The 18,159-nt window shown below is 47.4% G+C and overlaps 1 protein-coding gene across 3 annotated transcripts in view; it reads left to right on the top strand.

Annotated features, from left to right (window-relative positions):
- Positions 1-18,159, top strand: part of VAV1 (vav guanine nucleotide exchange factor 1) — a gene marked incomplete at its 5' end in the record, with an annotated part of 50,211 nt that overhangs the window by 15,284 nt on the left and 16,768 nt on the right. For all 3 annotated transcript variants that reach the window (XM_082652302.1, XM_082652303.1, XM_082652301.1), the window contains 17 exons: positions 10,397-10,513; positions 11,018-11,076; positions 11,196-11,264; positions 11,507-11,615; positions 11,707-11,802; positions 12,982-13,050; positions 13,234-13,337; positions 13,959-14,058; positions 14,801-14,896; positions 15,115-15,183; positions 15,439-15,525; positions 15,617-15,702; positions 16,118-16,250; positions 16,547-16,656; positions 17,472-17,573; positions 17,803-17,900; positions 17,994-18,016. In XM_082652302.1, the coding sequence (XP_082508428.1) occupies positions 10,397-10,513; positions 11,018-11,076; positions 11,196-11,264; positions 11,507-11,615; positions 11,707-11,802; positions 12,982-13,050; positions 13,234-13,337; positions 13,959-14,058; positions 14,801-14,896; positions 15,115-15,183; positions 15,439-15,525; positions 15,617-15,702; positions 16,118-16,250; positions 16,547-16,656; positions 17,472-17,573; positions 17,803-17,900; positions 17,994-18,016 (1,527 nt within the window). The remainder of the gene's footprint in view (positions 1-10,396; positions 10,514-11,017; positions 11,077-11,195; positions 11,265-11,506; positions 11,616-11,706; positions 11,803-12,981; positions 13,051-13,233; positions 13,338-13,958; positions 14,059-14,800; positions 14,897-15,114; positions 15,184-15,438; positions 15,526-15,616; positions 15,703-16,117; positions 16,251-16,546; positions 16,657-17,471; positions 17,574-17,802; positions 17,901-17,993; positions 18,017-18,159) is intronic.

The following is an 18,159-nucleotide window of genomic DNA, read 5'->3' as shown; positions in this document are numbered from 1 at the left end:
GAGGGGTGGGGTGGGGGGACACAGACAGACCATAACAAAATAAATAAGCGAAATACACGTGTGTTACAATTTTATTTTATTTTATTTTTTTGGCTGCGCCACTTGGCTTGCAAGATCTTAGTTCCCGGACCAGGGATTGAACCTGGGCCCACAGCAGTGAAAGCGCCGAGTCCTAACCACTGGACCACCAGGGAATTCCCTACGATTTTAAATAGAGTGGTTGGGAAGTTCTCCCTGAGAAGTGGCATTTCATCAAAAGCCCAAAAGAGACAAGGAAGGGAGGCACCAGGTTAATGGGGAGATGGACATTCTAAGAAGAAGAGAATAGTCCGTGCAAAGGTCCTGGGGCTGAATCGTGTCTGACTTGTTCTAGGAATAGTGACGATAGGGAGGAGGTGAGGGCAGGAAGGTGACAGGGAAAGGTTGTGCAGGTCTTGTGAGCTGCAGAGTGGACTTGGGTTTGTATCTGGGTGGGTTGTCTCGGGAGGGTTCTGACAATAGTACTCTGGCTGTTGGGTTGAAAATAAATTACAGGGGCCCAGGAGCAGAAGAAAGGAGTCCTGGACTTCCCTGGTGGTCCAGTAGTTAAGACTCCGCTTCCACTGCATGGGGCGCGGGTTCGATCCCTGGTTGGGGAACTAAGATCCCGCATGCTGCGCGGCCAAAAAAAATTTTTAAAAAAGAGGAAGAAGCAAGGAGTCCGCTGGGGAGGCCATCACAGTTATCCAGGGGAGTGATGTTGGTGGCTTGGACCAGTAGAGGTGGACAGAAGTGGGTGGGATTCTGGGTATATTTTGAATATATACGGATAGGACTTTGGAATGGATTGAAAGTGGAGTAAGAGAGAAATAGAGAAATATACCAATGGAACCAGTACGATTTTGCTAATGGATTGGCAGTGGAGTAAGAGAGAAATAGTCAAGGCCACTCCAGTGTTTTGGGTTTGGATAACTGGAAGGGCAGATGTTATTAGAGCCTGCAACTAATAACATTATTAGTTATTAGATCTCAGTACCAACTGTTATTAGATCACAGTAGCAACTTTGTTGGGAGAATTAAACAAAACTGTGCATGTCAGGGACTTCCCTGGCGGTACAATGGTTAAGAATCCAGGGCTTCCCTGGTGACGCAGTGGTTGAGAGTCCGCCTGCCAATGCAGGGGACACGGGTTCGTGCCCCGGTCCGGGAGGATCCCACATGCCGTGGAGTGGCTGGGCCCGTGAGCCATGGCCGCTGAGCCTGCGCGTCTGGAGCCTGTGCTCCGCAACGGGAGAGGCTACAACAGTGAGAGGCCCGCGTACCACAGAAAAAAAAAAAAAAGAAGAATCCACTTCTACTGCAGGGGACGTGGGTTCAATCCCTGGTCGAAGAACTAAGATCCTGCGTGCCACGCGGCCAAGAAACAAACAAACAAAACCTGTGCATGTCAGACTCTTAGTGTAAGATTTGGAAAAGGCTCAGTTCTCAATAAATGGTTCCTCCTACGAATGGCTGGAGCCTCCGGAGGGCAGGGGTTGGCCCCTGCAGGCAGTTTTGATTCACCTAGCTACTATTCAGAGACAACTTTGGGAAATGAGGCTGTAGAGAGGCAGGGAGAGGGCGGGGCAGAAAGGCAAGGGGCATGGAACAGAACAGAACCACGCCATATATTGTTTGTGGACACATGCATGCATAGTAAAAGAACGCGGACACCGATGGGAAAAACCCACACCCATTTCTGGATAGGAGTTACCAGTGGGGAGGGAAAGAAGGGCATGCGATTAGAGACTATTGCACGTGGGTTTGAAATGTAATGATAATGCTTAATTCAAAAGAAAATATGTTTACTCAAAGGAGTTGAAAATTTATGTCCCATACAGAACACGGATGTTTATAGCAACTTTATTCATAATTGCCAAAACTTGGGAGCCGACAAGATGCCCTTCAGTAGGTGAATGGATAGACTTTGGTACATTCAGACAATGGAATGTTATTTGGCGCTAAAAGAAATGAACTGTCAAGCCATGAAAAGACATGGAGGACCCTTAAACATATATTACTAAGTGGAAGAAGCCAATGTGCAAGGCTATGTACGGTATGATTCCAACTTTATGACATTCTGGAAAAGGCAAAACTATGGAGACAGTGAAAAGATCAGGAGTTGCCAGGGGTTAAAGTGAGGGAAGGATGAATGCATAGAGCACAGAGGGTTTTTAGGGCAGTGAAAATATTCTGTATGATACTGTAATGGGGGACACATGTCATTATTCATTTGTCCACATCCATAGAACGTACAACACCGAGAGTGAACACTAATGTCGACTTCGGATTCTGGGTGATGATGTGTCCATGTAGGTTCATCGGTTGTAACAAATGTACCCTCTCTGGTGAGGGACGTGGGTAATGGGGGAGGCTACACATGCATTGGGGTAGAGGGGTGTATGAGAAGTCTCTCTACCTTCCCTTCAGTTTTTCTGTGAGGCTAAAACTGCTCTCAAAAATAAAGTCTATTATCACAAAAATAAAGGAAAAGAGAAAGGAAGGGAGAGACCACTAGAGTCCCCCGACTGGACGGATGGAGGTGCCACGGACCCCAAAGGGAGCTGACCAGGTGTTTTCCTGCCTCCTTGCAGCCTCCAAAAGACTGCTGGTCTCTGCTCCACCTTGCCACTCATCCTCCAGTAGGTTAACCTGAGCTCTTTCATTTGGCAACAGTGTTTCAAGAAAGAGAGAGCAGAGGTTGCCATGCGGTCTGGTTGCCTAAGCTCGAAACTCACACAATGTGAGTTCCGCTACTTTCTATTGGCCAAAGTCAGTCACGAGACCAGCCCAGACACAGAAGATGGGGAAATAGACTCCACTTCTAGATGGTAGGAGCTGAAATCTCTATGTAAAAGATCACAAGGGGCATTCAGGCAGAGGGAACAAGGCATAAGGCAAGAAAACATAAAATATGTTGCATTTGGGGTGGGGAAACCATCTTTGCCAAGTTGGAGCCGAGGTAGGGGAGGTAGCATGAGAAAAAAGAGAGTTCTTGCAGAATTCCACAGGGACCAAATCTTGCAGGCCACAGTGAGGTTGAACTTTATTTTGAGGTCGATGGGTGACCATGGCAAGGTTTCATGGTCAGATTTGCTGTGTGGAGGTGGGCTGGGAGGGGTGAAACATGAATTAGGGAGACCACAGAAGAGGCTAATACAGTCACAAAGGTGAGAGATGGTGGTGTCTGCCTTAGGATTTGACAATGGAAATGGTGAGAAGGGCTTGGATTGAGAGGTAGTTTGGATGGTGAATCTGAAGTACCTCTTGATTGACTTGAAGGGGAGGATAAAATGAATTAAAAATTTTTTAAATTTTATATTGGAGTACAGTTGATTTACAATGTTGTGCTAGTTTCAGGTGTACAGCAAAGTGATTCAGATTCTTTTCCCATATAGGTTATTACGAAGTATTGAGTAGAGTTCCCTGTGCTACACAGTAGGATCTTGTTGATTATTTTATATATAGTAGTGTGTGTCTGTTAATCTGAAACTCCTAATTTATCCCTCTCCCCACCTTTCCCCTTTGGTAGCCATAAATTTGTTTTCTAAGCCTGTGAGTCCGTTTCTGTTTTGGAAATAAGTTCATTTGTATCCTTTTCTTAGATTCCACATAAAAGGGATATCGTATGGTATTTGTCTTTCTCTGTCCGATTTACTTCACTTTGTATGATAATCTCTAGGTCCATCCATGTTGCTGCAAATGGCATTATTTCATTCTTTTTTACGGTGGAGTAATATTCCGTTGTATATATGTACCACATCTTCTTTATCCATTCATCTGTTGATGGACATTTAAGTTGCTTCCATGTCTTGGCTATTGTAAATAGTGCTGCTGTGAACATTGGGTGCATGTATCTTCTCGAACGGATTAAATGAACTGATACTTGCAAAACACTTAGATGCGTTCCTGGTTTGGAGAAAATAATCCATAAACATAATCTAACTTGATTATGTTGCTTGGGGAGTGTTAAGAATCATCCTGGGTTCCTCAGCTGAGTCTCTGTGTGGAGATGGAGAGCCTGGGGTAGGAATGGGTTTAAAGTAGCCACGATGTCCGCCTTGAACCTATTCAGTTTGAAGTGCCCACTGATGGATGAAGGAACCTGTTTCCGCAGCTGTAAATGAAGAAGTTGATGGTAATGAAAGGGCGGTGCGTTGTTCTGAAAACCTGACCCCGGGTGGGAAAAGAAGTCCAGACTCTCCTCTACTTATCCCCATGTTGTTTATTTATTCAATAGACACTAATTGGGCATTACTACATGCCACCACATCCAGGCTCCAGAGATGCCTCAACTCTGGGCCCTGCTTTCTTCTGGTGGAGGGAACAGAGCAGGTCACAGACCTTGTGGTCAGGCCTGGGGTGGGGAGAGACATTATACTAAGGGATCCTGGGGTAGGGCAATGAGGCTGAGGATTCCACTTGGGTGGAGAAATGGGGGAAGAGAGGAGAGGGGCCTTGAAGGATGAGTAGGAGTTCACCAGGCAGATATGAGAGGAGTCTTTAGCCCAGATTCCAACCATTTGTTTATTTCCATGTGTGTAATTAGTGAAACAATTACAAGAAGAACTGGAGTGGGCAGTCATGGGGCCTCTGAGGATCCAACAGACCACAGCTGACTCTGGCCCTTAAGGCTACTGTATTAGGATAACACTAGCTGCTGTAACACATAAGCCTTTTCAGTGACTTAATGTAATAGAAATGTATTTCTTGTTCACATAGTAGTCCAATGTTCCTCCTGGTACCAGGTGGGAGGCTTTTCTCTCATGGGGTGATTCAGAGACTATTTTCATTTGTGACTTTACTATCCCTTAGAGTCTCAGCATCATTTCTGTCTGCCTGCAGACAACAGGGGAAAATAGAGTATGAAGAAAGCAATCCCACTTCTTAAATTTAATACATTGCCCGGACAATGATGCACATGGTGAATACTCACATTCCGTTAGCTAGAACCAATCATATGGCCACACCCATTTGCAAGGGGGGATGGAAAATGTAGTCCTTGGCTGTGTGGACAACTTTACAGCCACAATTCCATATCGTGGAAGAAAAAGCATGAATTCTGGTGGATTGCCAGTGACCTCTGCCACAGGTAGGCAGCAGGAATAGAACTAAGGCCTGGGAGGTGCTACGAGATACCCATTTTGCCTTGTGACCTTGAATAAGTCCTTCTTCTTCCTCTCTGGGCTTTTTCCTCTCTCTGGGTGATGAACATTGGAGACTAGTTGATATCTGGGGTCTTTTCCAGTTCTGAAAATTGATGAGTCAGTGAATGCTCTTGGGCTTTCCAGCTGGAGCTAAGATGATGATGGTGATTACAACGATAGTGATGATGACAGTGGTGATGTTGATGGTGACGATGATGATTGTGACAGTGATGGTGGTGGTGATGGTGATTATGATGGTAATATTGATGATGATGGTGGTGGTGGTGATGATGATGGTGACATTGATGATGATGATGGTGAAGGTAATGATGGTGAAGATGATGATGGTAATGATGATGGTGGTGGTAGTGGTGATTATTATGGTGATGTTGATGATGATGAAGATGATGGTGATGATGATCACGGTGGTGATAACAGTGATGATGTGATAATCATGATGGTAATAATGGTGATAGAAATGGGTATGATTATGGTGATAATGGTGATCTTGATGATAGTGAGGATGATAATGATCATTTCCAGATACTGAGGGCTCACACCCTTCCAAGCCCTTTACATGCATTATTCTATCATGTTACAACAACCTGACACAGTAGGCATTATGATGGTCCATTATTTAGGAACTTTCATAACAGGTTCAGAGAGGGGAGGTGATTTGCCCAAAGACACACAGCAAGTAGGATCTTCTCATATCCTTTTTTTTTTTTTGGCTGCACTGCTGGGGCTTGAGGCATCTTAGCTCTCCGACCAGGGATTGAACCCAGGCCCTCGGCAGTGAGAGCGTGGAGTCCTAACCACTGGACCACCAGGGAATTCCCTTCTTGTATGCTTTGGGAATTTATTCTCCAAAATTCTCCCTACTTTACCACCCCAGGATATTCCTACTGGCTCCAGGGATTGAAGGTAGTAGGTTTGAGAGAAAGCCCTGGAGTTCAGTGATGGTCACATGAAAGATGTTCAATGAAAAACCATTCTGGGCTTTTAATAGAAATTGCATTGAATCTATAGCTCCATTTTGGAGAAGGCTGAAATTTAAAAAATACTGAGTCTTTCTAGATAAGAATTAGTATATATTTCACTCTATTTATTTAGATCTTCCTTCATATCTTTCCGTAAAATTTTATAATTTATTCCATATAGGATTTGTACTTCTTTTGTTAGATGTGTTAGATATTAATCAGCTTTTTTGTTCGATTGTTTGTTTTACATGTTTTAGGCGATGGGAAATGCTATCCATTTAAAGTTGAAGTCCAATTTTCATACACAAAAATACTCAGTTCTTCAAGTTACCATCCAATCAGTTCTAGCAAGCGTGTGCCCTTGTGCAACCCATACCCTTATCAAGATACAGAACTTTTCTATTACTTGTGGCCTTTCTGAGTCAATCTCTACCACCCTCCCCATCCAGAACAACCACTGATTTGACTTCTATCACCATAGGTTCGTTCTGCTTATTCTAAAATTTTGCAAATGTAATCTTGAAAAAAAGACACATTTTCCGATTGATCGTTGCTGATGTACCAACATGCAGTAAACCTTGTGTGTTGATTTTGTGTTCAGTAACATTGCTATTTTATTAATTCCAGTTATTTATGTGTATATTCTTTTGGGCTTATCTATGTTGGCAATCGTAGTGTCTGCAAAAATGAGCATTGTACTGATATTTCTTTCTTTTCTGTCTTTCCTTTTATTTCTTTGTCTTGTCTTACAACGCAGGCTAAGATCTTTAGTATAGTTAACAGGAATGGTCAGCGGGCACCCTTACCTTTGTTCTTATTTCAAAAAAAATCTTTGCAGCATTTTGCTCTGAAGTATAATGTTTTGCTTTTGACTTAAGGCAAAGGTTGAAGGTTTTTTCAAGATGCTCTTAATCAGGTTACAGAAGTTCCTTTCCATTCCTACTTTGCCAAGAGTTCTTTTTCCTCTCTTTCTTTGAACATAAATGGATGTTGAATTGCTACTGTGTCTTTTATGCATCTGCCATAGTTGCTAATCTCTTTTTGACAGAACAGGCCTTGGGCAAGCAACAGGATCCAGCTAATAAATATGATGTATAACACTGTTTACATCCTATTTATTTTACATTGGCTTCTGCTTATAGCACTCAATCTGGTTTCCTTTGAGAGTAGGATGTTCTCTCCTTAAATACATTAATTTATGTTAAAGTTAATTTAAAGTCCATGCTCCACATAGAATGGCTTAGGTAGGCTGTGGATGTGGCAGTAATTGAGAAGAAGATACAATCTGAAGATGAAAGTGTGAGATTCACAGATACAAAGAACAGTGTGTATTGAATTGATTCATAAATGCAGCTGCCTGAGTTTGCACCCCAGCTGCCTGTCCCTGCCTCAGTTTCATATCTGTAAAACAAGGATAATGATCATAATTATTTTGCAGGATTGTTGCAAGGATTCCATGATACCTCTCATATAAATATGATATATATATATATATTTTAAATTTAAAAATAAATTCCCTTTATTCATCATTTTAATCATTTCTGACCTGACTTAAATGTGGCCACATGCGTGCTAGCAAAAGCATCCACAAATATTGAGGCAGAATAGCCTCCAAGAATCTATAATTTTTAGATACAAAGGAATTAATGACACTGAGTAAAATTATAACCAGGGTCTTACACTTACATTTTAGAGCCCATAGATAACATGTGACTCATTTCTACCTTTTTCAAATGCAGAGAAAAATTTAGAGTCATTCGGAAAGAATCAAAGGCTTATGTTGCAGATTCGATTAATATAACTCACTACATTAATAGAATCAAGAACAAAATACACATGATCGTCCTGTACAGATCTTTAAAATCACTTAATGAAAGTCAATATCCATTCCTGATTCAATAAAATGAGCAAATACAAAAACTTTTCAAGAAGCTAGGAATACAAAGAAACATTTAAATTAATAAAAACATTTCTATAAGTTAGGAGTTTGGGACTAACATATACACCCTGCTGTATATAAAATAGATACCTGGGACTTCCTTGGTGGCTCAGTGGTTAAGGATCCACCTGCCAATGCAGGGGACATGGGTTTGAGCCCTGGTCCGGGAAGATCCCACATGCTACAGAGAAACTAAGCCTATGTGCCACAACTACTGAGTCTGTGCTCTAGAGCCCGTGAGCCGCAACTACTGAGCCCGTGAGCCACAATTACTGAAGCCCACATGCCTAAGCCCGTGCTCCGCAACAAGAGGAGCCACCGCAATGAGAAGCCCGCGCACCGCAACGAAGAGTAGCCCCCGCTCGCCACAACTAGAGAAAGCCCGCGCAGCAACGAAGACCCAACGCAGCCTAAATAAATAAATAAATAAAAATAAATAGATAACCAACAAGGACTTACTGTATAGCACAGGAAACTATATTCAATATCTGGTAATAACCTATAATGGAAAAGAATCTGACAAAAAATATGTATCTGAATCACACATACCATAGAAGTCCTGTTCAATTTTTAAATTAATTTTGGTGAGCTGATCTCCCTATATAGAAAGAGTAAAACTCATAGAAGCAGAGAGTAGAAGGACAGGTACCAGGGGCTGGGGTGGGGGTAGGGAAATGAATGGGCAGACGTTGGTTAAAGGGTATAAAGTTGAAGTTACATAGGATGAGTCAGTCTAGAGGTCTAGGGTACAGGCGTGGTGACTGTACTTAGTAACACCGTAAATATGCTAAGAGAGTAGATTTCAACAGCATTCATCACACACAAAAACATGGCGACTATGGCAAGTGTCAAATCGTCCTGTTGCACACCTTAAATATATACAAATGGACTTGAGGTTATGGGGAGGGGGAAGGGTGAGCTGTGACGGGGCGAGAGAGAGTCATGGACATATACACACTAACAAACGTAGTAAGGTAGATAGCTAGTGGGAAGCAGGCGCATGGCACAGGGATATTGGCTCGGTGCTTTGTGACAGCCTGGAGGGGTGGGATAGGGAGGGTGGGAGGGAGGGAGATGCAAGAGGGAAGAGATATGGGAACATATGTTTATGTATGACTGATTCACTTTGTTATAAAGCAGAAACTAACACACCATTGTAAAGCAATTATACCCCAATAAAGATGTTAAAAAAAATTAAAAAAAAATAAAAATACATAAATTTAAAACAATATATAGACAGTGCTGGGAATGGAGCACGTGGCGGGAGCTCATGCTGGTTTCCACTGCATGCAAGGCAAAACATTGACGCTATAGTCAGGAAAACGGACTCCAGATTCACACCGTTCTGGAGTTAAATTTCAGTTCTTCTATGGTCTTACTCATTTTATGTTTTTATTTATCTATCTATCTATTTGGATTTTTAAAAATTGAAGTATAGTCGATTTACAATGTTGTGTTAGTTTCAAGTGTACAGCAAGGTGATTCAGTTATACACACATACATACATATATATGTATGTATATATGTATGTATGTATAACACAACATTGTAAATCGACTATACGCCAGTAAAAATTAATTAAAAAAATAAATAAAAGGGTTAATGGTTAACCTTTTTTATTGTGGTAAACTATACATAATTTTTATCATTATATATATAAGTAAAATGATAGAAATATATTTTATATAAAGATATATGATTGATATATGTAAATAAAATGATAATATTTGTCATTTTAACCATTTGTAAGTGTACAATTCAGTGGCGTTTAATACATTCACAATGTCGTGTAACTGTCACCACTATGTCCAAAACTTTTTCATCTTCCCCAACAGAAACCCTGTCCCCATTAAACACGAACTCCCTATTCGTCTCCCTCAGCCCCTGTTACCCACCACCATACTTTCCGTCTCTACGGATGTGCCTATTCTAGGGGCCTCATGTAGGTGGTATCATACAATATTCATCTTTCTGTGTCTGGCTTATTTCACTTAGCATAGTTTTCAAGGTTTATCTGTGTTGTAGCAGAAATCAAAATTTCATTCCTTTTTAATGGCTGAGTAACACTCCAAAGGTATGTATACACCACATTTTGTTATCTGTTAATGGTTAACTTTATATCTTATGAATTTTACCTCAATAAAAAAAAGGATTCAGGGGTATACTGGCTTCAGGTACAGCTTCATCTTTACTCGGTGGGGGACCTGTGCTTTCTTTCTCCTCTTCTGCGCCAGTCCGCAAGCCAGATGGCCAAGGGTCAGCTTCTCCCCGGTTCCATTATGTTTTGTCCATTCTCATTTATCTCTCCACAGTTCCTGTGTCTCAAGAATATTCGCACCTTCTTGTCTATCTGCTATGAGAAGTTTGGCCTCAAGCGGAGTGAGCTCTTTGAGGCCTTTGACCTCTTTGATGTGCAGGATTTCGGGAAGGTGAGCTGGGACGGAGCTGCCTGTGAGCTGGACACTGAGAACCCAAAGATTGGGTTTCAATTCATTTCCATGAACGTCTACACTGGGCAAGCCAAAGGCTACTGGGGAAGGACTGATGGGCCAGACCAAACTGTACACCAGGTGCAAAGAGCCTGGCTTAGGACATGTGGAACTGAGTTTGAGTCCTTGCTCCACCGATTGCTGTGTGACCTCAGATATGTGGCCATGCCTCTCTGAGCCTTAAGTCCCTTGTCTAACTTGGAAGTAATATCACTCCATCCTCTCTGAGTGATTATGAGGATTGAATAGAACAAGGGGTTCAAGTGGTGGGTGCTCAGTTAAAGGAACGCTGACATGCTGACGTCGGGGAATGGGAAGGTGGGAAAATCCCAAATTAGGCTCCCTGGGGCATGGGATCTAACCTCAAGGTCAGGTGCTTGGAGGCTGTGTTCTGGCATGTGGGTGGGCAACGGGCTTGCTGAGCAGCCTTCGCCCTTGTCACAGGTCATCTACACTCTGTCTGCTCTGTCCTGGACCCCAATTGCCCAGAACAAGGGGATCATGTGAGTAACTGTCTGAGCCAACAGCTCTGGACCCATTTGGCCCCAATACTCCTCCTCCTGGAAGCTCCCTCCCCACCTGGCCCTCTGGCCTCTGGCTTACACCATCTTGGCTCCCCCAGGCCTTTCCCCACTGAGGAGGAGAGCGTGGGTGACGAGGACATCTACAGTGGCCTGTCCGACCAGATCGAGTGAGTGTCTGGGACCACGACCCTGCCCCGGGGGGTCTGAGGGAACAGGACCTTGCCCTGGGGAGTCTGAGGGGACCAAGACCCTGCCCTGGGGTATGAGGGGATCAGCATCCTGCTCTGAGTGTCTGAGGGGACATGGCTCTGCCCCAGGGGGTCTGAGGGGACGGCACCTTGCCCCAGGGGATCAGAAGGGTCCCTGGTCTGGGGGAAGCCACTGGCCCTGCCTGACTCCGCCTCCACAGCGACACGGTGGAGGACGATGAGGACCTGTACGACTGCGTGGAGAACGACGAGGCGGAGGGCGACGAGGTGTACGAGGACCTCATGCGCACAGAGCCGGTGCCCATGCCGGTGTGTTGGAGAGCAGGGCCTGGCGGGGCAGGTGCATGGGTGGGGCGCGGCCCCGGACACCCCAACACCGGCCTCTCCTCTCCGCTCTCAGCCCAAGATGACAGAGTATGACAAGCGGTGCTGCTGTCTGCGGGAGATCCAGCAGACGGAAGAGAAGTACACGGACACGCTGGGCTCCATCCAACAGGTGTGATGCTCAGTCCCCGCCCCTGCCATGCGCATGCGCGGAGCGGAGAGGCGTCATCCGTCCCATGCGGGCCTGGGGCTCTTACCTGTCCCCACTGCTTTGTATTGCTCTGTCTCTCCTCGTCTCTGGTCCTTCTGTGTCTCTCCCTACTTCTTCCTCTGTTTCTCTCTCTCTCTTTCTGTGTCTGTTTATCCCTGTCTCTATCTTTTCCTGTATCCTCATCTCTGTCCGTCTATCTCTGTTACCGTCTCTCACTCTCTAGTTCCTCTTTGTCCTTTGGCCATCTCTCTTTTTTAACCGTTTTATTGAGATTTAATCAATACACCATACATTTCACCCATTTAACATCTATAATTTAATGGTTTTTGGTATATTCACAAGGGTGTGAAACCATCACCACAGTTTATTTTAACATTTTTATCGAAGTACAGTTGATTTACAACGTTGTGTACCACTGCTTAATTTTAGAACAGTTTTTTCTTTCTTTTTTTTTTTTTGGTGGGGAGTGGGCGGGGGCCTGCACTGCGCGGCTTGTGGGACTTTAGTTCCCAGACCAGGGATTGAACCCAGGCCCTCGGCAGTGAGAGTGTGGAGTCCTAACCACTGGACCGCCAGGGAATTCCCAAATTGAGAACATTTTCAGCATCCCCCAAAGAAAACCCATATCCCTTAGCCATCACCCCTTAAACCCCCATTCTCCCCAGCCCCTGGCAACCACTAATCTACTTTCTGTCTCTGTGGATTTACTTATTCTAGACATTTCATTTAAATGGACTCATACACCGTGTGGTGTTTTGTGTCTCGCTTCTCTCACTGAACAACATGTTTTCAGGGTTCATCCACATTGTAGTGTGTGTCAGTGCTTCACTCCTTTTCATGGATGGACCACATTTTGTTATTCATTCATCCCTTGACAGACATCTGGGTTGCGTCCACCTTGGGGCTCTGATGACTGATTCCGCTCTGAACCGTCTGGTACAGGTTTTCGTGTGGACTTTTTTCCCATCTCCCTTTTCTCTCCTCTTCTGTTTCCTTGCCTCTGTCTCTTTCTCTCTACACATTTCTCTCTCTTGCTCAGTCTCTGTGTTTCTGTTCGTCCCTTTCTGTCTCTGTCTCCTCCTCCCCGTCTCTCTGGGACTCCTTCATCCTTCATCCTTGTCTCCCCCAACCCCCCCACAGCATTTTATGAAGCCCTTGCAGCGGTTCCTTAAACCCCAAGACGTTGAGATCATCTTCATCAACATTGAGGTGAACTGACCAATGCCCGCCCTCCCAGACTTCTGTCCAGTGGGGATGGTCTGCTGGCTTCACCTGTCCCTGGAGTGTGGGGTGTGGAAGATGAATGACATAGGGTGGGTGGATGACCCTTCTCCCACCCGGCAGCCCGAGCCCCAGGCTCCCGCCCCAGCCCTTACCCGTCTCTCCGAGTAGGACCTGCTTCGCGTGCACACCCACTTCCTAAAGGAGCTGAAGGAAGCCCTGGCCAGCCCCAGTGCGCCCACCCTCTACCAGGTCTTCATCAAATACAAGGAGAGGTGAGACCCAGCTGGCCAGCCCAGACCTCTGGAAGTCACCCTGCCCTGAGTGGGCATTTGGGAGGCCCTACCCTCATAGACCACTGGACAGAGAGGGCTTTTCCTTCTTTGCTCATGGGCAAGGGGCTGCCCATCTCTGGTTAAATTCCCAGCTCTTCCTCTTGAGAACTGTGTGGCATTGGAAAGTCACTTAACCTCTCTGTGCTTCTGCTTCCACATCTATAAAATCAGTGTGATCCAGGAACGTATCTCCTGGGGTTGTGGTGAGGATGGAGTAAATTGACGCTTAAAGTGCTTAACGTGGGGCTTGGCACACAGTAGGTGATCAATAAATGCTTATTAAATAAATGAACGTTGAGCAGAGACGATACACCAGGTGCTCTGATAAGAGCTTCTTGTGCTTTATCTCATTTAATGCTATAATAACCCCACGTGTGTGTGTGTGTGTGTGTGTGTGTGTGTGTGTGTGTGTGGCGTGCCATTGTTATGACCATTTTACAGACAGGGAGACTGAGGCTCAGCGTCATGCAGCTGGGAAGAGGTGGGGCTGGGACTGACACCCAGATCTGCCTGACCTTGGTGCCAGCTGCCATTCCCCGGCCACATGTCCTCTTCCCGCAGGTTCCTCATCTATGGCCGCTACTGCAGCCAGGTGGAGTCGGCCAGCAAGCACCTGGACCGTGTGGCTACAGCCCGGGAGGATGTGCAGATGAAGCTGGAGGTGGGGGGATGGCCTACATCTTTCTGTGTGTGTGTGTGTGTGTCTCCCACTCCTTCCCAGGCTCCAGGGGCAGTAGAGAGGAAACTGAGCTGGAGATGGCATCCCTTTCTGTTGCAGCCCAGCCAGAAGTTGGCCCGCTGAAGATTTGGGGAGGGTGGTACTGACTAGCCAACTGGGAGAAATGGACCAGGAGGAGATGGACCAGAATGCTGAGCCCTAACCCCAGCTAAACCCTGACTCTGGGCTGAGCCCTGATGCCAGGCTGAGGTCCTGACCCTGATCTGAACTCTGAGGGCACACTGAACCCCAGCCAGAACTCCAACCCTGGCTGTGCCCCAAGTCTGGGCTGAACCCCAACTTCACACAGAACCCCAATCCCAGCCAAGTCCTGATCCTGGGCCGAGCACTGATCCTGGACTGAACCCCACCCTGGACCCGTGTGTCTAGTGGGAGCACAGACGGAGCAGGGATGCTGAGGAATGGCTTGTGTGTGCCGTCCATCAGCTTCTTTAGTCTCCACGGTGGGGACCCTCCAGACCTGTCGATCTCCCCCTCTGCAGCCCCCCTCAGCTGAGGAATCCTGGACCTCTTCCCCAGGCAGCCTTCCACCTGGGTCTTAAACCACCTCTCACCCCGTGGCATTCTTCCTTATTTCCTTGGGGGAGAGATGAAGCTTCGAGTTCTATAAAAATCCCCACCTGCCTCTACCTCTTCTCACTCACCTCTTTCTCCAATCTCCCAGGAATGTTCTCAGCGAGCGAACAACGGGAGGTTCACCTTACGGGACTTGCTGATGGTGCCCATGCAGCGGGTCCTCAAATATCACCTCCTTCTCCAGGTGCCCAAGGGGGCGCCCAGGCATGGGTTTGGCACATCGACCTCCCTGCAAGGGCTCCTGGGGGCTGGGCTCCCCTCTCTGGGTGGGGTCATGGGGGCCATGCCTCTACGGACAGCAGAAGGAGGAGGAAGGAGCTGGTGGGCCAGGCTTGTTTGGAAGGCTCCCCAGGATGAGAGGGCAGAGGCCCCGGGTGATATACATCTCTGTGGGTCACGCAGGAGCTGGTGAAACACACGCAGGACGCAACGGAGAAGGAGAACTTGCGGCTGGCCCTGGATGCCATGAGGGTGAGTGGTCACACACAGGGGTGACGGGGACACACAGACACATACGCATTCAAGTCAGTGAGTACCATCCAGGCACGGTCATACCCACGGGCCACCCCTGCCTCCACCGCACGGGGACACACCTGTCCGCCGAGTGAGTTATTCGCAGCGTCGCCCTTGGGGACAGTGACATCCTTCTGCCAGCCGCTGCTGGGGGCTGACCCCCTGTCTCCGGCCGGGTGGGGGGGCCCAGGCTCACCCCTCTCCCCCCCCCAGGACCTGGCACAGTGCGTGAACGAGGTCAAGCGTGACAACGAGACGCTGAGGCAGATCACCAACTTCCAACTGTCCATCGAGAACCTGGTGAGGCGGGCATGGCCAGGGCCGTGGCCACGTGGGGAGGGGGTTTGGTCTCCTGCGTGGCCCCTTACCAGACACCCTGTTTGCTGTGTAGGACCAGTCTCTGGCCCACTATGGCCGACCCAAGATCGATGGCGAGCTCAAGATCACTTCTGTGGAGCGGCGCTCCAAGATGGACAGGTGGGCGGAGCCGGCACGTATCTGGGGTGGAGCCTGGACAGGGGCGGGGCCAGGCTACTAGTTAGGCAGGTGGACAGAGCCAACGGATCTGGAGTGGAGTCTGGGCAGGGGCTTGGCCCTATTTCTAGATAGACAGGTGGGTGAGGCCACACAGACCAGTGGGTGGAGCCTAGATGGAGAGGCGGGGCAGAGCCAGCACGGATGCGTGGGAGGAGCCAAGAACGACAGGTGGCAGGACCTGTAAGGATCACGTGGGTGAGGTAGGCATGGCCAAGTTGGCCACAGAGGACAAAAAGGGCAGGAATCCTAGATGGACAGCAGGGCGGGGGCCCAGAAGTTGGGAGGGGATCAGGCAGAGAGCTGGTGGGGACTTAAGGAGGAGCCCGACAGGGGCACCTGACCCAGCTGCTTCCAGGTACGCCTTCCTGCTCGACAAAGCTCTGCTCATCTGTAAGCGCCGAGGGGACACCTACGACCTCAAGGACTTTGTGAACCTGCACAGCTTCCAGGTTAGAGATGACTCCTCCGGAGAGCGGGACAACAAGAAGGTGAGGCTTGGAGGCTGTAACTGGGGAACCTCAGTGCTGGGGAGCCTCAGTGCAGCTGGAGCTCTCCACTTAGTCTTTGGAATGCCAGTGCGTGTGTTGTGTGATTTGAGATTTGTGAACGTGTATTTGCTTCTCCTGGGCAGCCCTTTGCATGGTAACCCATGCATGGCTCTCCTGGGAGCAGACAGGCTGTAGTTGGCTTGACCCTTTTCTCCCCACAGTGGTAGGGTCAATGGGCGTGTGGTCCCACCCTCTTCCGAGCAGGTGCCTTCATTTTCAACCCTGCTTCCCTGCAGTGGACTCACATGTTCCTCCTGATTGAGGACCAAGGTGCCCAGGGCTATGAGCTGTTCTTCAAGACACGAGAACTGAAGAAGAAGTGGTTGGAGCAGTTCGAGATGGCCATGTAAGACACCCTCCTCCTCCATCTTTCTATCCTCAGAGGACTGTAGCATTTGGGTGCAGGATCTGGGAGGCAATTCTGTGCTGTCGTCTCATCTCTGCCATGGGACCACTCTGAATCTCAGTTTCCTCATCTGGGAAATGAGAGGGACAGTCTTTTAAGGCTGTATGCATCACCAGAATGCCAACTCTTTGTAAGCTTCAGTCACCAGCCTGAAAATCCTTCCTCTTCCTTCTTTTTCTTGAGGTGAAATTAACATAACAAAAACTTAGATTTTTTTTTTTTTTTTTTTGGCTGTGCTGCGCGGCTTGTGGGATCTTATTTCCCCCACAGGGATCGAACCCAGGCCCTTGGCAGTGAAAGCACGGACTCCTAACCACTGGACCAGCAGAGAGTTCCCCAAACATAGCCATTTTAAGGTGTACATTTCAATGGCATTTAGTACATTCACAATGTGCGACCATCACCTCTATCCAGTTCCAGAACATTTTCATCCACCCCAAAGGAGACCCTGCAACCATTAAGTGATCACTCCCCATTTCCCTTGCTCCCAGCCCCTGGCAACCAATAATCCGCTTTCTGTCTTCACCCATGTTCATTGTAGAACTATTCACAACAGCCAAAAGGTGAAAACAATGCAAATGTCCATCAATGGATGGATGGACAAACACAACAGGGCATATCCATGCAATGGAATAGTATTCAGCCATGAAAAAGAATGAGGTCTTCATCCATCCGCACTGCAGCGTGTGTTGGTACTCCATTCCCTTTTATGGTTGAATCCTGTTCCATTGCATGGAATTATCTTCCCTCACCAGCTCCAACATCTACCCCGAGAACGCCACTGCCAACGGGCATGACTTCCAGATGTTTTCCTTTGAGGACACCACGTCCTGCAAGGCTTGCCAGATGCTGCTGAGGTGGGAGTCTGGGAGGATGGACCTGGGTCCTGGGCTGGGTTGGCTCTTCCTCTTTGACTGTCATGGCCCTGAGTTGGGAGGGGGGAGGCCCTCCTTTGACCTTTAGCTTCTCCATCTCTGTCCTGCTCTAAAGAGAACACAAAGGGGCCCTTTATGTTGTTGGTAAAACGATTGGCTGTGTTCATTCAACATCACTGACTCTCTTCTTTGTCTTCTCCCTGCATCCCAGAGGCACTTTCTATCAGGGCTACCGTTGCCAGCGGTGCCGTGCACCTGCACACAAGGAGTGTCTGGGGAGGGTCCCTCCATGTGGTCGACACGGGCAAGGTACCAGGAGACTGAAGTTGGGAGGTGGGCTTGCTTCTGCATGGAGGGTGGGGGGTTCCCATTCTAACTAGTATTTCCTTTACCCTCTCATAGATTTTGCAGGAACTATGAAGAAGGTAAGACCCCCATGCTCCTTTCCGTGCGTGGAAAATCAGGGGGGCGGGTAGGGAAGGCAGGACCCGGGAGCCCTTGGCAGTGGGCATGGCTCTTTGCTGGGTGCTCAGATAAGGGCTGAGGAGCCCTCAGGCTGGGCACAGGT

The sequence above is a fragment of the Grampus griseus genome (assembly GCF_964374135.1).
Source record: "Grampus griseus genome assembly, chromosome: 3".
Taxonomy (NCBI): Eukaryota; Metazoa; Chordata; class Mammalia; order Artiodactyla; family Delphinidae; genus Grampus; species Grampus griseus.
Note: the sequence above shows the minus strand (reverse complement) of the source record. Positions and strands in the feature narration are given on the sequence as shown.